Here is a 23,464-nt window from a genome sequence, read left to right as displayed (position 1 = left end):
CGACAGCTCAACTATTGACATCCCAAATGAAATGTAACAAAACTTGTTCAAACTTCACAATTTAATATTTTTTTTCCTTAATTTCAATTCAAACTATGTAATAAAATTTTAATTGTTACATATAATCATTACATAATTTATGTTTTGAAATTATTTCCTTCCACTCATTTAAAAATTTGAAAATAGAAGGTAGAATATTATGTTGGATGAAATGATCCATTTGACAATGCTTTGAAAAAAAATTGAAGATTGCTTCAAAGATATACTTTTGTTCCATAACACAAATATGAAAAATAGTTTCTTAAATTTATTCTTCAAGAAGTAATATACACTTTTACATAATGAAAAAATTATCAAAATATTTTTCTTGTTTAGAAACTCAACAAAAATAATTAAAAATACCTTAAATTTATTTCAAGAAATATTATTTTAAGAATTGATTCTCAAAATATTATTGTCTATTTAAAATTTATCAAATTCGTTTTTAAAATTAGAAATTTTTTAAATATATTGGGTCTCTTAATCTATTTTTATATTGGATTTCACTCTAAATATTATGGTATAAGTTTCATGTCAAATCAGCCAATAGCGTAAAGCTATAAAAATGTAGAAGAAAAGGACAAAAAATAATTATACTCAAATTTATTTTGACATTTAAGTTATAAATTAAAATTTTTGATTGTATTTTATTGTTTGAAGTAGGAAGAAAATCAAATTAGTGAGTAATCCCACTATCATTTGAAAAATCATAATTCTCTTCTTTTCAAAATGATAAAGACAGAAAATGTTTTTTTTTTCTTTTTCCTTTTTCTTTTTCTTTTTCTCGATTTTCATTCAAATCTATTATTTTAAATACATCTATAATCTAATTCTTTCATGCATTGAGACATGCACCACACTAGCTAACACATCAAATGCCCACAATCAATACAAAATCTTATATTTTGAAATTATTTATTCCACCCAACATTAAAAAAATAAAAGAAAGAAATATAATATTAGATTTTCCAGAGAAAGTTTGCACATGACCCTATTTTTATATCAATATCATTCTGCGTATAAAACTAAATTTTGTGCCACAAGTCTCGATTTTATTGTATTTTATTTATTTTTAATTATTTTGGTGCATGTCTCAATGAGCACCGTTGCATATGCACAAACTTTAAAAAATAGTTTTGAGTAAAAAGGAGTTGTTATGCCTCGATTCCAACCAACTTGAATTCAAGTTAAAAAAAAAAATCAATTAATTAATGAATTAAAGAAAAATTTATGTTGTCAAAAAAATTGAAGGAAAATGCAAGAAAAAGAAAATACAAAGGAAAAATAAAAGGAAAGAAAAAATGAAAGAAAATAAAAAATTAAATTAAAAGTTGATAAATTTTTTTTTTTAATTTCAAACTCATTTTATTTATTTTAACTCATCAATATAAAGATTAAATAATTTAAAAATATAAAATTTTTTAATTACTTTTAATTATATTTATTTATTTTCTTATATTTTTTATAGGACAACCAAATATGAAAAAATAATTTTATTTTACATTTTTTTTTTCTTTTCATAGTATTTTCTGGAAACTAAATATACTCTTAGAATTAGATGAAGATGTCCTCTCTATTTATTTTTATTTTTTTGTCTTTCTATCTTTATTTTTTTCTTTTCTTTAAATATAAAATTATGAGCATGTTTGGTAATTATTTTAAAAAACGTTTTTAATTTTTTTAGTACTTGAAAATAACTCTTTTCATAAAAAAAATCTTAGTATTAAAAAAATTAAGAGTGAGTTTGGTAGTGACTATAGGAAGTGTTTATAGTATTTTTAATACTTGAAAGATAAAAATTTTCAAATATTAAAAATATTGTAAATACTTCCTAAAATTATTATTAAACATACTCTAAAAACATTTCTTAAAATAATTGTTAAATGAGTTCTAACTTTAATAAAAAAGATGTAGTTTTAATTACCAAAAAGTTAATAGAAAGATAATACCAAGTTAATATATAAAATCTAAATAGTAGGAATATTTTTGTAGGAATATTTTCGAAATTTAATTAATAGAAAATTATTAGCGAAACTTTGAATTTCTAATAAAAGTTGACTTATATTATTTTTCTTACATGCAAAAAAAATATTTGAAAATAAAACTTAAAACCTAACTTTAAAAACAATGGTATCAAAGTGTGTGAACACGATTAAAGAAAATTATTGAACTTTGACTAACAATGGGAACATATAATAAAAAAAAACTCCATATGGAGAAAGGTCTATATGTCCTTCATTTTCTTTTATTTATTTTAATTTTAATAAATCAACCAAAATCAAATATATATATATATATATATATATCAATGATTCACTAAATCAAGGGATGGTGTAAATCTTTATCTAGAACTTTAATTCATGAAATTAATGCATTTTTAAGTATGTTTCTTGAATGAGATTTAAAAAAAAAAAAAAAACTTTTTCTTTGAATATTTTACATTCATTTAGCAAAATTATTTCCCATTATTTATGTACTTGCATCTTTAATAAACAAAAAAATAACATTCAGCATTTCTAGAATAACCCATTTCTTCAAAATAATATTTTCAAAAACAACTCCTTATTTTTCTCCCCATAAATAAACGTGGGCAAATAAGTAACACTATTTTCTTCCTTAGAAAAGCCCATTGCCCAAATTTTCTTTTATCTGTTGCATATTCTTCTCTATCTACATCAACAAGTTGGGTACGTAAATGAAAATTATTTAGTCCATTAAATAAAAAAGGATTGGCCCTACCATTATTCTATTCTTTAGCTTCTAAAGAAAGGTCTGTCACATGAAAAAGGGGCTATTGTTTGAGTATAAATAACCCTACTTCCCAAGCCACCCACCATATGGCTAAACCCCCATTGAACTCAACAAATTGTATTACAACTCTCTAAGCCAAGCCCCCCAGAAAAATTCAATTCTTCAACCCCATATCTAAAAACCCTTCAAACTCCTCCAAGACCCCATCTCAAACAAGCTCATCTCCTCCTCCTTAAAGCACAAAAACTAGGTTTTAGGGCACCTGTCCCCTGAAATTGTCCCTTGAAATTTAGGGTATATGGGGTCTTTGGTAGGACATGTTTTACCAGGGCTAGGGTTCTTTCTAATTGGGTTGTGGCACCTCTTTAACCATATCAAGCTTCATGCTCAAAACCCCCACTCCTACACTAGTCACCCATGGTTCCCCACCTCAAAAATAAGGTATTTGGAGCTCTTTCTGATCATGATAGGGTGCTCCATCTCCATATCCATGGAGCTCTTCATTGGCCCTGTTAGGCACCAACCTTTTGATGTGGATGGCACCATCCCATCTAACCATCTCCACAACTTTGAGCACTCCTCCATCTCCATGACCTTCCTCGTTTACGCGGCATCAGCCATTGCCCTTGATCGTGCCGGTGTTAAGGCGAGGAATGACCTGTCTCTGCTCCTTGCTGGCATAGCCTTTGGGCAGCAGCTCCTGTTGTTTCACCTTCATTCTACAGATCATGTTGGCATGGAAGGACAGTACCATATGCTTCTGCAGATTCTCATATCCTTGTCCCTAACATCTACTCTCATGGGAATAGGCCTTCCCAAGAGCTTTATACTGAGTTTTGTTAGGTCTATTAGTATCCTTTTCCAAGGGCTTTGGCTGATGGTCATGGGGGTTATGCTTTGGACTCCAGCCTATATCCCTAAAGGGTGCTTCCTCCGCTGGGAAGAGGGCCACCAGGTGGCGCACTGCCATGATGACAAGTCGCTCCACCGAGCTAAAGCGCTGATAAACATAGAGTTCAGCTGGTATGTTATCGGTATGGCGATGTTTTCAGTGTTCTTCTACTTGTTTTTAGTTAAAGTTTATGGCGAAAAGGTCAAGTACTGGTCATTGGGGAAGGAAGAAGAAGAAGAAGAGGGAGAAGCCCTATCGCCGGAGAAGACCAAGCTCGGATTTATTCACATGGGACAGGCCTTTGCTCCCATGGACATTGAAAGGTAGAATAAGAAGAAGGAGAAGAAGAAGAAAGTTGGAAGTGAATTTGCTTTGGGGGAAATTGGTATGAGATTGTTTGTTGTCTTGCATTGGTGGCTTTAAGCTTAATTAGGGTGACTTCGCTTGTGTTTGGATGTATAGAAAAAATAAGCAAATATTTGGGAAGTTATTTATTAACTTCTTAAAATCATGCATCTTGTTTAAAAATTATGTGCTAAATCCGATCTTCTATCACAATTCAATTATTTTAATCGATTGCTCACAATTTAATATGGCTTTAAGTTATTCTACTATCTTGTTTTGAGAGAATAATTTGGAAATCATGCAATTTGTTGTGCCTAAAATTTGTAATATTGAAGTTAATTTGAAGCATTATTTTGTTTTTATAAAAAATTATGTAACATATCATGAATTCAACGTGAAATGAATTCTCCAATCTCATCATTTTTCTTTTGTGTGTAAAATTGTATTGACTCGAGGACATAAGCAAGAAACCATTGATTTCCATATGGTTAATTGAAATTTTGAATTGATTATATTGCTCCAAGGCCACACGTTTAATTGTCAATCAATGTCAAAGGGTACTTTTCATGAGCTAACATTTTATACCATGAAAAGCAACGCCCAATGGTTGTGCCACCTTGCCTTAAACCCTAAAATGGTGAATATTCTATGCCACCTTGCCTTACGTAACATGTAAGGCCCAATTTATTATAAAAAAAAATAGAAATCATAATGGGTGGTGATTATGATGATGTGAAATGCCATGTGTATTTGATAATTGAGTAACAAACTACTCATGGTTAGGATAAGGTATGGTTTTGAAATTTTCTTATACTTGAGTACATGCATGGAACTACATTTTTTTTTTCTAAATTTATTATGTGATATGTTTAGGAGATTTTGAGGCACATATTCATAGAACTTAAATTAAATAATATATAATAGTATTAAGTATTAAACTATTTATTTTTTAAATATTTTATTTTTATTAAGTATTAAGAAGTAAAGAAAAACTAATAAGTTGTTTTTAGCATTAAAAAAAAACTAAATATTTTGAATTTTTTATTTAATAATTTTTTTTTTTAAAAAAAGTAATAAGTTAACAAAAAGTAAAAAATATAAATTCTGAAAGTAGATTACTTTCATGAAAAAATTAAAAAAATAAATAATACCTTAGACTAATGCTAATTAAGGATTAATTAATTGCACCCATGTAAGGCTTAATTGATACAAATATGAGATACGTTGATTTTTTAGAACACAATAATTACATTGAGATTAATAATTGTGTGAATAAATAGCAAAATGCAATATAAATAGAATTTTTATTAGAACAAGAGTGTGGGGATTAGTGTTACACACACAATGAACTTCCTAATTGTTATTGCTTATAAGTATTAATTGTTCTCATCTAACTTTCTATGAAAGCTATAATTTTTAGGCTTAATACATATCAGCCTATCCTTATATGACAAATTTAATTTCTTTCATATTCCATTATGTTTTTCTTTTATATGAAATGATTTCATATCAACACTTAGGACAAGTCACAATATTAGTTGTCTTTACCATAAATAGTGTCATATAGTGTTATTGATGATATATTCCTTTAAGCTAAAGCATTCATTTTGGTGGTGTTATAGAAGATAATAAGCAAAAAGATAACAATGTTAGGAAAGAAATTGTAAAATTTTGATGACCTTTTGAGTTCGATTTTGGAAGTAATTGGCTTTTGTTTTAAATTTTAAAAATATTATATTTACATGGTATTTTGGATCAAATAACAATGATAGACAATTGCTTTAAAGCATTTACTTAATACTGGTTGAGTTGTGGTCCCTTTTGATTAGTCTTTTCCCAATAAAAACATGACAAGAAGCTTTTGAATATCTTTCTTAATCTTATTTAAGTCTATTAACTTATTAAAAGAGACATTTTTATTATGTCTTCAAAAAGACTTTCAAAGTATTAAAATCCTATTTAAATTAAAGGTATTCTTGGATATTGAAAAATGTTTTTCAATATTTGAAAGTATTTTTTTTAATAAAAAAAATTCGAAGTTTGACAAAGTTTTAAAAATCATATTTAAATATCTTTTAAGAATAGAAGAATTACTTGAAATGATTTTGAGACTCGTACTATATATATATATATCTTCTAAAAGTTACTTTTTTTTTTTATTATGTAACATATTGTAAAAAATATTATCAATTTTTTTTTTACTTATATTTTTTTTATTATGTAACATATTGTAAAAATATTATCAATTTTTTTTTACTTATATTTAAATATTGACTGATTCTCTATAAAAATATTTCTGACAAAGTAGTATTAATAAGAGCACTACAAGTTAAAAGTTTTTTTTTATTAGAATTACTCTTGAAGCAACCACAACCCTAAATGTGAATCTAGATACTTTGCTAATAATGTAACCAATTTCACTATTCAATTAATAATTTTAAAAGATAATAATTGTAAAACATTAAAAAATACATGTCATGTAGTGAAAAACTTAGACATATCATATAAAAAAAGAGTATATCCCTTTTCCATCAAGTGCTTTGCTCCTTCTAGGAAGATGCAAAGATGTTTTGTTTTGGAGTTGTAACAGTCTGTGCAAATTCTTTAGGGGTTAATTAAGATCAAATTTGGGCACTTCCTAGACTTTGGCCCCACTAACATGGCGTTGGTTTTGAGATTAGGACTTGATGGAAGGATGGTGAGTTACTCATATTGATATGTAACATCACTACATGGAATCTTATAATTGACCTAAGGAAGGAATTTCATGGAGAGGCTTGAGCGTTAAGTCAAAGGCAACATCCAAGAAGTTTCACATTAGTGAAAGGATGATGCTAAGTGATAGTGATTTTCATCTCACTAATAATTTAAACAAGAAATTAGAAATGGTGAAGTTTAAATAGTCTAATATATATATAATTAAATATTAATTAAGTATTTACATAATTACTTTTTATTTAAAAATTATTCCTTTCCTTTATTTTTTTTATTAGTTAAACTTTTATGCAAATTATAATTAAAAATGCTTTTAAAATGGTTCTAACTTCAATTATTTGGTGATTCCAATTAAAATATAGCATTTGGCCTCACATAAAAATGATGGGTCTTATTCTAAATGACTTGAGAGTGGCATTCACAATACATTATATAGTTAAATAATATGGAGAAATCTATTACATTTATAATTTTCCTTTTGATCACATCATTTTATTGTGAAGTATCAAGACAACCATTTTGTTGTTAAGTACCAATATAATTGGTTTCATGTACAACCTCTTCACTATTCAAATATTAAGAGAAAAAAAATCTTTTGATGTCTTTTAATAGATTGAATAATCATTACATGAATACCAAATTAGTTAGCAACTATATTATAGAAATTTTTAAAAATAAAAATATTGAGCAATATTTATTTTTAAGGGATATTATCAATAAAATCTCAAGTCTTTAATGTCTACAATTGAATTCCAAGGTTTTAATCGACCTTCATAAGTCACCTCAAATGATCAATCTCATTTGAACAATAAATATCACTAATTTGGAAGCTAGTAAGAATGAAAGAAGAACACTCAATTCTAATGAAACAAATCAAGCTCACAATACAATAAAAACTAGGATTGATTTTATGGTGTGCTATAGAATTTGCAAGTGAAAGAAAGGTTACACTTAAGAACCGTAAAAAAGATTGTAGGTAGGGAAGTAATTGAAAACTTACGATTTTTCATGCATAAAATGCTCTTAAAACCATCACTATAAAGACGGATAGCCTGAGAACTTTAAAATCCACAACTTTGGTTCTATAAATTGAACAATTGATTTGATTAGTTGAACAATCATTGGGAATTTAATGCTATAATAGGTGATCATTTGGAATAGGTTGCTCAACCGGTTGAACAATCTATGCTCAACTAGTCCTCGATTAGTGGAGGCTCATGCTTGAAATAGTTACAACAAGCTTTTATTCCTACAACTCAATCGATTCCCCATTACCTTGACTTGTTGATGTAATTTAGTAGAAATGAGAACCTATCGATATCATAAACCCTTAGGAAGGTTTTCAAACCATTTCATAAACCCTATATTTGAAAGAATTTAAGTTAGGGTTTATAGGATAACATGAAACCATCCAATTTTACTAAAATATATTCAATTTAAAAGCATAAAAGGGTGATTTTGAAACCTTCAAGTACATGAAATTTTTTATTTGATTGAAGTGCACCAACAAGAACAATCTTACATTGGTTTTAAGGGTCTTCAATAGTATCTAGTACTCTTCATTAACCATGATCATTCATTGAATGAACTTGAATTATTTTAAATTTTTGAAAACCTAAAACAATTAACCTAATTGAGTTATTAATACAATTAACCTTGTTTTCTTATCATCAAAACTCAATTGGGAGAAACCTTGAGCTAACATGATGACTTTCCAATTTGCAACTATTCTTAATAGTCTAATTTTAGGGTTTTTAATTTTTTATTTGATTTCTTAAAAATTTGATAGGGAATGAATTGCCATAAGCACTTGCTGCAAAAGGTTTTTTTTTTTCCCAAGTTAATGATAAAAAAAGTTCATTTTATGAAGTCATTTGAGTACTTTGTTTCTCTTTAAATAATTAGTTCTATAATTCAAGCATATGAAGGGGGATAACCACTTCGTTGTACCAATTTTCGTAAAAAAAAACACTTCATCAGAAGCTAATTACCGTGTCAAACAGACCCCTAACAATTAAAAAGCTAAGCCTAGTGCGTAAAGATTGAGAGACAAAAAAACAAAAAAAATGTTTCATTTTGACCATAAAAAGTGTTAAGGAAAATTGAGTATTCTTCTGTGTTCTCTCTATTTTTTTTTCTTAACACTAAAACATGAAAATAGAAAACTATAATATAACAATTGAAACAAAGTTAAAGAAGAGATGGCTTGGTGAGGCACGTGGTAGCATATTACCCTAAAACTGCTATCACCTACCTACATGCAATATTAACAAAAAATAGTTGCTCCAAAATACAATCTTAATTGTTGGCTCACAACAATGTCCCTTCTATGACATATCGACAAGAAGACTACGGAGAGAACCTATTCATAATCTAGCCATCCAAGAAATGTGAAAACTCAAGGAAGAAGATGATTTGTAATATTTTGTTGTATTTTCCCAAATAAAGAATTTTAAAGAATGAGAAAATGATCATTTGGGTCTCAATTATTTTAAAATGGTCAATTGCATAAAATATCATAAAAACCAATCAAATCTTATAAAATTCAATCCAATGGTTGGAAAAATAAAAGTCATTCATTGTCTTTTACCTTTATAACAATAAAAGATATAATACCAAATCTTAACCTTTATTTATTTATTTATTTTTGTAAAAAGAAGTTTTAAAACTTTATATTTTTAAATAAAATATGACATTCCCTCATAAGGTTTAAAACTTCAAAATAATAATAAACATGAATAAATAAATAAATAGAGAAATTATAATAGACAACTTTATACTATGTAATAGGTATAGGTGTTTTCCAAACTTGAACCTACACTTAGTGTTGACAATTTCCATATGAGAATCCATAGTAAACTATGTTTTGAATTAGGTCTAAGTCCCTGAGCCAAACTTTAATATGTCACATACATGTATTGGTATAGGACTTGGTTCCAAGCGAGTTAGTACTATTAATGACTATGCATTAGTATCTTGATTCTCATGAGAGTTACTAGGGAAACCTTACTCTTATAGTCGTGGCCTCAAGAAGATTCTTATTTAGGTAAGTCTTTCAAGGGTACATGTGACCTATACCTTGCAGAATTTCCTAGCTAGCTCAGGCTCATTCAAGGAAATACCCTATGTAATATCACATCAAAAGCACTATCACCGTAGAAATGAGAAAAAAAATTTCCTAAAAAATAGTGTTATTAAGTCATGCAGTGTGAATTGTTTCTACCCATTGAACCTTCTTCATGGGATCTTCAATCACAAAGGTTGGATTACCTCCAATTAAAGGTGACTTTCTTAAGGACTTAAGCTCTATCCCTCTTGATGATTCTAGGACAACATTCTTAGAAAAACCCTTGGTCAACTCATCAACAACATTTTTTTTATATCTTACAAAATCCAATGATATCACATTTTTACTTGGAAGGTTTCATATTAATTTGTATCTCATTTATATGTGTTTATTCATCTTCTTATTTGTATGGGATGGATTCACCAAATCTATTATAGCTTTACTATCACAAAGCACAAATATTACATGTAGGTACTTAATAAAGGGATATCCAATAGTAAGTCTTTAATCCATTCAACCTCAATGCATGTTGTATCTAGTGCAATTAACTTAGATTTCATTGTATTTCTTGATATCATAGTTTGTTTCTTAGATCCCCAAGAAATAGTTGCACCTTCTAAAAAACATATCCTCTAGTGGATTTTGCATCGAGATTATCAATTATCCAATTTGCATCATTATATCCTTCCACTATATTAGAGAATCCTTTGTAACATAAAGAATAAGTCAAAGTTCCTTTGAGATACTTAAAGACTTTTTCTAAAGGAATCCAACATTCCTTAACAAAGATTATGAATATACCTACTTAGTCTCCCAACTACATATGCTATACCAGGTCTAATTTTATTTATAATACGCAATAGAGACCTTAGTGTTTGAGGGTACTTTAATTATTATTTTGGTTCTCCAACATTATTCAAATGCATATTGGAATCATAAGGTGTGGATACTAATTTACTATCAAAGTAATTAAACTTCTTTAATATTTTTCAATGGCATTTGATTGATCTAAAGTTATTCCTTCACTTGTTCTTGAAAGTCTCATTCACAATATTATATGTGCATCTTCTAAATCCTTCATCTCAAAGTTCGTAGACAAATAATCTTTCATGTCATTCACTATTTCCATATTATTTTCAAAAATTAGAATATCATCCATATAAAGACAAAGTATGATGCATTCTTTTAAGTCTATTTTATATTCACATTTATCATGATCACTAATTTTAAACCCATAATCTAAAACGACTTTATCAAACTTTTCATGCCACTGTTTTAGAGCTTATTTAAGACCATATAATGATCATTTCACTAATGTACATACCTTATGCTCTTATCCTTTTATCTTAAAACCTTTAGGTTGTTCTATGTATATTTTTTTCACTAAGTCACCATTCAGAAAAAAGGTTTTAACATCCATTTGATGTATTACTAAATTATGGATTGATGCTAAGACTATCAAAATTCTAATAGTTGTAATCCTAGAGATCAGAGAAGAAGTATCAAAGTAGTAAAAAAGGTGCATTTATAGAAGTCATAGCCTCTTGATAGGTTAACTTATCCTTTCACTAATCAAGTATAAAAGTCATCTTCGAAGTTTTTTCTATTATTTTTCCTCTTTTACTTCTTCTAGGTTCAACATGAGGTTCCACATCCAAATTTAAGCGAGTCATGTCATTGAAAATATGCTTTGAATTGGATGGTTTATCATTGACTTGATTAGAAACTTTAGTTCTAAAGGGAAATATATCTTCAAAGTATGTGGCATCTTTAGCTTCAATTATTGTATTATTATAAATCTCATTAACTTTAGATTTTACAAATAGGAACTAATTTGCATTATGGTTATGAGCATATCCTATGAAGATAATGTCTATAGTTTTAGGTCTTATTTTTTTTCCTTTAAGGTTTAGGTATAGTTATTTTTTATAAACACCCCCACAATTTTAATATATCTATTTAAGAATTCTATTTTTCCATAATTCAAAAGTAGCTTTTTCATTATCTTTAATAGTGCCTCTATTTAATTAATAGGTAACATGATAATATTGTTTCTCCAAGTTTTAAGGGCACATGAATTCAAAAGTATAACATTTACTATATCCATTAAAGTGCAGTTCTTTCTTTCAACTACACCATTTGATTGAGGTGAGTAAGATGGCATGACTTCATATATTATTCCATGTTTCTCACAAAATGTTGTTAAGTTGGTTCTAGTATATACACTTCTTCTAGTTGATCCAAGTACTTTAATTTTTCTTTCTAACTGATTTTCAACTTCACTCTTATATTACTTCAACTTTTCAAATACTCCATCCTTAGTTTTGATAAGGTATACATAGCAATACTTGGAGTGATCAATAATGAAGGTTAGCAAGTATTTATTCTCAACTCTAATAGAAGGTTGATTTGCGTCACATAAATCACCATGCATTAATTCTAATAGTTTAGTATTTCTCACTATAGGTTATAAGGTTTCTTTAGTTGTTTTGCTTGTATACATATTTCATATTTATGTTTAAAATCCATATTTGCCGTAGGAATTAAGTTGAGATCCATCAATCTTTTTAACTTTCCTAGGCTCACATGTTCCAATCCACCATGCTAATTATTGCTAAATTCAATATCGAAAACATAAAAAAGAATTTTATTACTTTCATCCAATAAGTGTACATTCAACTTAAATAGAGGGCATACATAATTGTGTCCAATGAATACATTATTGTAGGTAATTACTACTTTATTGGACTCCAATACAACTTTACAACCTTGTTGGACTAAGAATGAATACTAATTAGATTTCTTCTCACTCTTGTAACATGTTACACTTTTTTAAGAGTTAGGACCTTCCCAAATGTCATCTTCAAGTCTACTTGTGCTATTCTTAGCACATATGTGATGAAGTCATTTCTTAAAGTCACACTTTCTCCACTTGAGTTCAATATAATTTAAAACATGCATGATCAAGACATATATGGACATTAGCTCCAAAATCTAACTACTAATCTTTATTATAATAGGTAAAATTAATCAAGGGCTAATCAAGATTATAACTAATAGAATATTCACTTGAGTTCTCACCATCCATCAACATATTAATTTGAGCTCTTGAACCTTGTTTGTTGTTGTTGTTGGGCTTGTATTCCCTATTCCTTTTATAATAGTGGCACACAAAGCAAGCTTTCTTTCCATTACTTTTGTCCTTTACATAATTGGGTTGGTGGTTTGGTTAGTGATGACGGGATTGATTATTTTGGTAAGGATTTTGATGATTATTATTTTATCTATTATTTATTTTTAAATTCTTTCCCCTAGAACGAAATTAATTTTTAAAGTTTGATTTATTTGACATCTCCACTAGATTTACCTTTGACTTTATTTCATTTTCTTGCTTAACATTTTACCTATGATTTTCTTCAATTAATTACTTGGATCAATGTTAATTCTCATTTCTTATGTCTAAGAGATTGAGCAAAGTTGGACCTTGAAAGAGGAAGTTTATCTATAAGGCAAGATACTTTAAAGTCTTCATTAAATTAAAATTGTGTCTTTTTCTTTCTACCCCTCTTAGAAGCTCTTGAAACTCATGAATTTGATTACTTATAGGTTTTCCATCTACCATGATGAACTTATTGAAATCAGAAACTATAAAATATTGTTCTATACCCACATCAACTCCACCATGCATATTGGGTTTCGAAGGCATTCCAAAGATCTTTAGCACTAGTGGTAGTTGTTGAGGCCTTGCGTCCCAATGATCCACATAGCTGCCAAATGGACGCACGCTTTCAACCAAGATAGAATTCTAGTTCAGTCGTCCCTGCAAAAGGTGTCCGGACAAGGTGTCTGGACACACCCTCCGATGGTTTTGTCAGCCATGGTTAGAGAGATAAAGCAGTTGGCCTTTTACTAGGTATAGCAAGCTTACTTTCCTCCTTGTGTGAAGGTCCATATATATAGTATCAGAAGCTCTGTCTCCCTCTTTAATGGTAGGGAGACTTTTTGGCTTGTCATGATGCCTCTAGGTGGTGGCAGGGCCATCATCACCCTATGGGCGGCTGTCAGAGATCGTGGGAGGTGACTTGCCATCATTCCTGTCCTTTCGCTCTGCAGGTGGCAGAACGTGGGCTGTGGCAAGCTGTCGGAATGACGTAGTAAGATTTGCTTACTTTAGTCAACGATCCAGACAAACATATCCGGATAGGATATGTCGGTCGTCCGGATGTGATATGACGGTCGTTCGGATGCGATGTTTGCGAGTGTCGTGTGCCTCTCCCTGAGGGAGTCCGGATAGGGGAAGCGCGCCACATGTCCTCTTGGGGAAATCCGGATAGAAATGCGTGCCACGTGTCATCAAGGAGAGAGGTCCCTACAGTAATGTGGACTAAAAATCTGATTATGACAATGATGATTTATTTGTTCTAGTGCTAAGGAGGATGAGGATTCTTCATTTTGGTTGGTGTCATTCTTTTCTTCTAGAGTGGAAATAAACCCTAATACAGTTAATCGATATTTCATTTGTTTTTGTCATCTTCAAAAGTGGAACCCACTGACTTTTTTCAACTTCAAAGGTAGTCATTATAACAAAATGAGATTTATTATTATTATTATTATTATTATTATTATTATTATTAACAAGGGTAAAAATAGTCTTCAAGTATAAAGACATTTATGTTAATAATAAATCAATTGATTCAAAGTTTTTTTCTTTTAAATAATAAGTTACGGTCACAATTTCAAAGGAAATTCTATCAACTTTATAAAATAAATTCCAACTATAAAGAAACCTATCTCAATAAATAATCCAACAAATAATATTTGAATAAGATAACTCTAACAACTTACTCAAATAATTTAAGAGTAAAATACTTTCCAATATAATCTTTTTCAGTAACTTACTCAAGTAATTTTAGCAATAAAATGTTTTCTATGAAACAATAATTAAATTATATGCCAACACTAAATTAACTATTATAATAATCAAAATGTAACAACAAATATAAGCAAAGAATAATCCAAATGAAGCAGTAAATATTTAAATATAAAAATCCAACAAATAAAATTTCTTAAAATAAAGCCAATAAATAAAATTTTTTCAGCAAATGACGTATAGATATAGCAAATGATTTGTTCGTGAAATGGGCATAATAGTATTCAACTAGAGAAAACTTTTCACAAAGTAGTTAGTTTGTTCCTTAAAGAGGTATGATGGTATTCGATTGCGAAAAACTTTTTAAGGATTGTGCCTATCGTGAAATTCATGTCGTAGGATAGCATTATCTCCGACTAACCATAAACCCAAGTAGCTTATTGATTGTCACTTCAAATACGCATTTCTATGGATTCAATCTAATTTTATGTTCTTAGATCCTCTCAAAGAACTTCCTAGGCACAAATGAGGTGCTTGAGGAAGTCAGCTGATATAAATATATATATAACTTTACTATAGAACCTGAATCTTATACTTTCAAGTTTCAAAATTATTTATTTATTTATTTTTTATTGTATCAAAACATGTGTTCCCTTACAAGTTTTTTTTTAAATAATACTAATAGAATAAATTAGCTTTCTAAGTACTCACAATAAAAAAAATAAAGTTTGAGAATTTTCAAAGTTATTTGTCTTTGCAAATAAAGTAATAAAGATGTCAAAGATCTTTTGTAAATAAAAAAATAAAGATGTCAAATTATATCATTAAAAAATACCTTTTTCCCTCGAAGGAATAGTAGTTTTAGATTGTTAAGAAAAATTAAGTATTCTTTTACATTCTTTCTATTTTTTTTTTCTTTAAGTTCTTCCTTAAATCTATAATATAATAATTCAAATCAAAGTTAAAGAAAAATTGACTTAGCTTGATGAGGCAAGTGGTAACACATTGTCCTAAAGTTGTTATTACCTCTCTACGTGTCATGTTAATGAATAATAATCGATCTAAGATACAACCTCAATCGTTAGCTCATAGTAACGTGTCCTCTATCGGCACATCCACAAGAAGACTAAGGAGGAAGTATCCATAATTTAGTTGCCCAAAAATTATGAAAACCCAAGGAAGAAGACTATTCGTAATATTTGGTTGTATTTTTTCCAAATAAAGGAAATACATTTTGAAGCATGAAAGATGACTATTTGAGTTTCAATTGTCTCAAAAGGTCAATTGCATAAAAGTTACTTATTGTCTTTTACTTTTATGATAATAATTGGTATAATACCAAGGTCTTAAGCACTTCTTTTTTTTAATCAAGGAATGGACGTCGTTCTCTCTAGTGTTTCGCCGAACTAAAGCTCCAATCTCTCATGGTTATATTGATAGGAGGAGCCTAATGCTATATTTTATTCCAAGAAAGTATCAAAGGAAGAAAAAAATATTAAAGAAGTTTTTATTCTTGATTTCATTATGATAAACAAAAAAATCAAATATAATTAAAATTACTTTAAAATTTATATATTTTCAAATTATTTAATTTTTATATAAAAGAGTTCAAATAAATGAAATAATTTTGAAATTACATATAAAAATAATTAAATAACTTTAGATATATTTTTATTTTCCTCCATTCTTTCTCTTTATTTTTTTCCTTGCATTTTCCCTCAAATATTTTTGGAATTAAAACGTAGCTCGATGAAAAATGAAGATTTGTCTTAATAACCTGAGAAGAAGAAGCCTAGCTTGAGCCATGTATAGTCTGCCATGGCAAAACTCTAATGTTTTTCCTGCGTATCTGCTTATTAGGTTTTTATTTAGTCGGCAAGAAAGATAGTCAAATAAAAGGAAGTTCAATTATCTTTACCTATCTATTTGGTTGCTACAAATTGAGGAACAAAATACAATTATCTTTTTCTCTCATTTTTCTTCTTCCCAACAAACTTCAATATTATTGTTGTCTGTGGGATATGATTCTGATCATTCTTCTATTCCACACTACACCTTTTCATTTCTTCTCCCATTTTTCTTCTTCTCAACAAATTCTAACGCAATATTTGGTTCTTGAAAATTTTGAGAGAAAATGTGAGGGAAAGAAAATAGAAAAAATAAAAAATAAAATAAAATAAAAATATATTCAAAATTAATCAATTATTATTACATACTACTTTAAACTCATTTCATATTTTTTTCAAATATTAAATAATTTTAAAATATATAAATTTCTAATTAAGTTTTAATTATATTTGATTTCTTTTCTATCTTCCCTCATGAAATTAAATATAAGAAAATCATTTTCCTTAACATTATTTTTTTCTTTTCTTAGTACTTTTTGAGAACTAAACATAGCGCAAGGTAAAATCTTCTACTCCTAAGCTTATTTGTCAACCAAAAAGTACTTGAATTAAGTTCAAAGTTATTTCCAACATCTATTATGTATTTTTTTAATGTATATACTAATAATATGTTTGTTGGATCCAATGGTTTATTGTTTATATGATGTTTGACAAATATTTGTTGGATTTTAAATTCAAATCTTATATCATAAGCCTCAATTTTAAATCAATTTGAATAGGTGTTGTGTTAAATCAAGGACATAGAAATATAGAAGAAAATGACAAGAAATAATCATTTTCGAGTTGTATATTTGTATTGTATCCAATAGTATTTATTAATTGCGAGAACTTGGAAGGAGAAAACAAAATCATATCTAATAGTAACCCCACATGCATGGAGGATGCTTGAAGAAGAAAAGATAACTACACAAGGATAATGTTTTAAAAATAAAAGAAATTTCATTTTTAATATATATATATTTATATTGATATTTAATTTAAATTTCACTGATTTTTGTATGAATAATTTACATCTAAATCTTATATGAGAAGTCTCATATCGAATCAACTTGAAGTGTGATATTATATTAAATGAACGTTAGAGGAATAAAGAAGAAAATGCCAAGAAATAATTGTGGTTGAATTGTTTGTCACTCAAATATAATTCAGAGTTTTTTATTGTAATATAATTTGAAGAAGAAAACAAAATACATCCAAATAAAAAATCTCACAATTATTTGAAAATAATTTTAATTCCTTTCTTTTTAATAATAATGTTTCGAAAATAAAATAACAAAAATATCAATGGTGATGCTACAAGAAAGCTTTCATGCATCACCTTTTTATATATATAAGAAAAAAAATAAGTGTTTAATAAATTTTAAAAAATACTTTTAAAAATCTGAAAAATTACTTATAATATTAAAAAAAAAAAAAAGTCATTTGTAGTATTTTTTGGAAAAACACTTGATAAAAAATTCTCCTAAAAACACTTTTAGAAAAAAAATTTCAAGTAAAAACATTCTCAAATGCACTATTAGTACATAAATGTTATAAAAATAAAAAATAAAAAAGAAAAAAAAACATAATTATATATTTGCATTATAGTTCACATATTTCATTGTACATTATAATATGAAGGAGAAAATAAAATCTTATTTTGTACCTAAGCCTCATTTTTATTTTTATTTTTCATGTCTCAATAAGCATGTTTGCATGTGTACAAAATTTAAAAAGAGTTTTAGTAAAAAGGTACTATTGTTTGTATTACTATTATATTTCATTTTATTCTATACAAATTTTAAAGGAATAAAAAAAATTCATATTTCAATCTCAAGAAAATTTAATTGAATATTACATTCGATTTCAATATAAATATTGTATCACAAGCTTTATATCAAATCATCTTTATATAAAAATTAATTTTATATATAATATGGGTGCGATGGGACGGAATAAGGCAATGCTTGAACCCATTTAGGATTTTTTTTTTTTAAATCTCAAACTCATCCCTAATCCGTTTATTTAAATTTCAAACTCATCTCATTAGAGGTAGATCAAGACAAATGCCTAAAAAAACTCATTCATTATCATCCTTAACAATAAAACAATAAAACCAAAAATTGTATATGAGGTATATCTTATTGATGATGTCTTCTCCGTATGTATTGAAAGTACCTTTAGATATTATAATCAAACCCCTCTTACTAAATCTAAACATGACAAGAATCAAACCCATTAAGAGAAGATTATCATTTCAAAAAAACCCCTGCAATCCACTAAAAGGCAAATAGTTTGACACCAACTATCATTTAATAAGTCTTTAAGTACATTAAAAATAACCATGAAATAGGTCATTATTAAGCTATACTTGAAAAAGGAATCCAAAGTAACTAATAATAGCTCAATCAAACTTCAAATTATACTTGAAAAAAAAGACCAAGGAGATAAAATTAGACCCAAAACATAAGTTCATAATTCTCATCTTTAATAGAACTTGTAATGACAATATTAAGAGTGCGTTTGATAGTAATTTTAAGAAGTGTTTTTAGTTTTTTTAATACTTGAAAAATAAAAAATTTTAAGTATTAAAAAAACTAAAAACACTTTCCAAAAGCATTGTCAAACGCAATCTAAATCGATGAGAGGCCGAGATGAACAATTTGGTATATTTACATCTTCACATGCTATAATCTTTATTTATTAGTATAACTGTTGAATTTAATGCACTTTTGAAGTATGTTTCTTTGGTAAGATTTGATACAAAAACATTTCATATTGAATCAAGATTGGATTAAAAAATTTATTTTCTACTATCAATGTACTTATATCTTTAGAATAATCTATTTCATAAAATTAATATTTTTTATAAAATAAAATAAAATAAATTTCTTTAATATGTTTCTAGCTAGCCTTCAATATCTAAAATTTGGTTATTTTTTCTCTCCATAAACAAAATGATGGGCCAATAATTAAAACTATTTTCTTCCTTTAAAAAAACCCATTTTCCAAATTTTCTTTAATGTGTTGCTAATTCTTCTCTACCAAACAAGTTATTTTTCTCTCCATAAACATATGGGTACATGAAAATTAGTATTTAGCTGAACCAAATCCAAAAGGATTGGCCCTACCATTCTACTATATGTTTTTTACCTCATTGAGAAGGGCTGCCTTGTTCACTGGTCAAGTATAAATACACGTACTCCCCAAGGCACACTACCTGCGGGCAGACCCTAACGAGCTCTGCAAATTGAAATAGAACTCCTCATCAACCCCATCTAAAACGCCCTCAAACCCCTTCAAAAGCCCATCTCAAACAAGCCTCTCTCTTCTTCCTCAAACGCTAATGAGCTCTGCAAATTGAAAGTATAGAACTCCCTTACCCCATATCTAAAACCCCTCAAACCCCCTCAAAACCCCATCTCAAACGAGCCTCTCTTCTTCCTCAAAGCACAAAAACTGAGTTTTAGGGACACTTTGGTAGTTCTTTCTAGCTCACATGGCGAGGTCTATGATAGGGCACTTTTTTCCAGGACTAGGGTTCTTTCTCATTGGGTTGTGGCACCTCTTTAATCACATCAAGCTCCATGTCCAAAACCCCAAATCCTTCACTATCCACCCATGGTTCCCCGCCTCAAAAATAAGGTACTTGGAGCTCCTTCTCATCATGATAGGGAGCTCCTACTACGTGTTCACTGAGCTCTTCCGGCACCATCGCTTTGATCCGGATGGCACCATCCCATCTCCCTATCTACGTAACTTTGAGCACGCCTCCATCGCCATAACCTTCATCGTTTACACCTCTTTTTCCATTGTCCTTGATTTTGTTGCCGCTAAGGCTAAGTATGGCCTGACTCAGCTCCTTGCTGCCGTAGCCCTCGGCCAGCAGTTACTCATGTTTCGCCTTCACTCCACCGACCACGCCGGCCTGGAAGGACAATACCATTTGTTTCTGCAGATGCTCACGCTTGTCTCCATGGCAACTAGTCTCATGGCAATAGGCTTTCCCAAGAGCTTTATACTTGGTTTTTCTAGGTCTCTTTGTATACTTTTCCTTGGGGTTTGGCTGATGGCCACAGGGGTTATGCTTTGGACTCCAGGCTTTATCCCTAAAGGGTGCTCTCTTTTATGGGATGAGGGTGGTCACCAGGAGGCTCGCTGCCATGATGATGAGTCGCTCCATCGTGCTAAAGCGCTGATAAACATAGAGTTCAGCTGGTATCTTATTGCTATCATGATATTTTCAGTGTCCTTTTACTTGTTTTTGGTTGACGCTTATGGAAAAAAGGTCAAGAACTTGTCATGGGAGAAGAAAGAAGAGAAAGGAGTGGAACATCATGATGACGATGATGATCTTGGGTTGTAGGAGAAGAGCAAGATAACTAAGGAAGATATATCTATATATATATATATATATATATATATATATATAAATTGTTAATAATTAATTTGGTGGGAATTCCATTATTCTTTGTTGAATTATTAGGCCAGCAATGATTAATGTTGGCTTAGTGGAAACAAGGAATAGAGGGAAAATGAATTTGATTTGAGGGAAATTGATGTGAGGTTGTTTGGGTTGCATGAATTGCTTTGAGCTAATTTGGGTGATTTCACTTGTGTTCCAATGTGTGTTGAAACAATAAGCAATATTTGGAAAGTTATGTATTAGTTTCTTGAAATCATGTCGCGATCTATGTAATTATTCAATTATTTTTATTGATTCAAGTTTCTTTGTTCTCTTGTTTTGAGATCATAACTTTAAAATCATGTAAATTAATTTACCGTGCATGAGAGTTTCAATCAAGTTCAGAGTGTGAAATAAATTCTTGAAACCATACCACCAGATACCCTAAAATTCTAAATTGTTAATTGAACTTTTGAATTGATTATAATGCACCAAGGCTACACGTTATCAATCAATTTCCAAGGGTACGTACCTAGCTTTCTTATGCTAACGTTTCTTATAATGAAAAGCAACACCCAAATGCGGTGCCCCCTTGCCTTAAACCCCAAATTGGTGGATATTCTAAGCCACTTGTGCTCTGAAAATGGAATAAATGACTACTGTTACATGACATATTGAGGCTCAATCCAGTATTAAAAAAAAAAAAATTGAAACCGTGATGATGCGTGAGTGATGAAGATCATGATGAGAATGCTCTATTTGATAATTGAGTTACAAACTATTTTTGCCCACGTTGTTAGGATATATAAAACATTTAAGATACCTGCTTTTGAAAAAATTATTATGTTATTAATGTACTATATTTTAAGTAATACTTAGACTAATACAATCTAGGATTTCATCATTTGTCCATGTATGAGACTAAGATTAATACAAATTAGGGATTCATCGATTTTTTAGGTCATAATAATTATATCGAGAATGATGGACTAATAGTTAAAAACCATTTTCTTCCTTTAAAAACCCATTTTCCAAATTTTCTTTAATGTGTTGGTAATTCTTCTCTATGAAACAAATTATTTTTCTCTCCACAAACCAAATGATGGGCCAATAATTAAAACTATTTTCTTCCTTTAAAAACCCATTTTCTAAATTTTCTTTAATGTGTTGCTAATTCTTTTCTACCAAACAAATTATTTCTCTCCATAAACAAAATGGGTACATGAAAATTAGTATTTAGTTGAATCAAATCCAATAGGATTGCCCTACCATTCTACTGTATATTCTTTACCTCAAAGAGAAAAGGCAGCCATGTTCACTGTTCAAGTATAAATACCCCTACTTCCCAAGGCACACCTACAATGCAGGACGCTAATGAGCTCTGCAAATTGAAATAGAACTCCTCATCAACCCCGTCCAAAACCCCTCAAACCCCCTTCAAAAGCTCATCTCAAACAAGCCTCTCTTTTCTTCTTCAAACCCTAATGAGCACTGCAAATTGAAATAGAAGTATAGAACTCCCTAATCCCATATCAAAGACCAAACCCCTTCAAAACCCCATCTCAAACAAGCCTCTCACGTCTTCCTCAAAGCATAAAAACTGAGTTTTAGGGCACTTTGGTAGTTCTTTCTAGCTCACATGGCGAGTTCTATGATAGGGCACTTTTTTCCAGGGCTAGGGTTCTTTCTCATTGGGTTGTGGCACCTCTTTAATCACATCAAGCTCCATGTCCAAAACTCCAAATCCTTCACTATCCACCCATGGTTCCCCGCCCCAAAAATAAGGTACTTGGAGCTCCTTCTCGTCATGATAGGGAGCTCCTACCACATGTCCGCAGAACTCTTCCGGCACTATCGCTTTGATCCGGATGGCACCATCCCATCTCCCTATCTTCGTAACTTTGAGCACGCCTCCATCGGCATAACCTTCATCATTTACTCCTCTTCTGCCATTGTCCTTGATTTTGTTGCCGCTAAGGCTAAGTATGGCCTGACTCAGCTCCTTGCTGCCGTAGCCCTCGGCCAGCAGTTACTCATGTTTCGTCTTCACTCCGCCGACCACGCTGGCCTGGAAGGACAATACCATTTGTTTCTGCAGATTCTCACGCTTGTCTCCACGGCAACTAGTCTCATGGCAATAGGCTTTCCCAAGAGCTTTATACTTGGTTTTTCTAGGTCTCTTTGTATAATTTTCCTTGGGGTTTGGCTGATGGCCACAGGGGTTATGCTTTGGACTCCAGGCTTCATCCCTAAAGGATGCTCTCTTCTCTGGGATGAGGGTCACCAGGAGGCTCGCTGCCATGATGATGAGTCGCTCCATCGTGCTAAAGCGCTGATAAACATAGAGTTCAGCTGGTATCTTATCGCTATCATGATATTTTCAGTGTCCTTTTACTTGTTTTTGGTTGACGCTTATGGAGACAAGGTCAAGAACTTGTCATGGGGGAAGAAAGAAGAGAAAGGAGAGGAACATGATCTTGGGTTGTAGAAGAAG

At 29.8% G+C, this 23,464-nt stretch overlaps 3 protein-coding genes across 3 annotated transcripts; all 3 read left to right on the top strand.

Moving 5' to 3' along the window:
* The first annotated feature begins 2,775 nt into the window (after nt 1-2,775).
* Nucleotides 2,776-4,254, top strand: LOC100255325 (uncharacterized). The gene has a single exon (XM_002285650.5). It carries the CDS (start codon nt 3,089-3,091, stop codon nt 4,007-4,009), a length of 921 nt encoding a protein of 306 aa, XP_002285686.1. The 5' UTR covers nt 2,776-3,088; the 3' UTR covers nt 4,010-4,254.
* Nucleotides 4,255-20,064: 15,810 nt separating this feature from the next.
* LOC100262067 (uncharacterized) lies at nt 20,065-20,931 on the top strand. Its single transcript, XM_002283372.2, has one exon. It carries the CDS (start codon nt 20,065-20,067, stop codon nt 20,929-20,931), a length of 867 nt encoding a protein of 288 aa, XP_002283408.1.
* A 1,678-nt stretch (nt 20,932-22,609) lies between these two features.
* Nucleotides 22,610-23,458, top strand: LOC100256960 (uncharacterized). The gene has a single exon (XM_002283375.1). It carries the CDS (start codon nt 22,610-22,612, stop codon nt 23,456-23,458), a length of 849 nt encoding a protein of 282 aa, XP_002283411.1.
* Nucleotides 23,459-23,464: the final 6 nt, after the last annotated feature.

This window comes from Vitis vinifera, chromosome 6, assembly GCF_030704535.1.
Source record: "Vitis vinifera cultivar Pinot Noir 40024 chromosome 6, ASM3070453v1".
Lineage (NCBI taxonomy): Eukaryota > Viridiplantae > Streptophyta > Magnoliopsida > Vitales > Vitaceae > Vitis > Vitis vinifera.
This window is presented reverse-complemented; position numbering and strand designations above follow the sequence as displayed.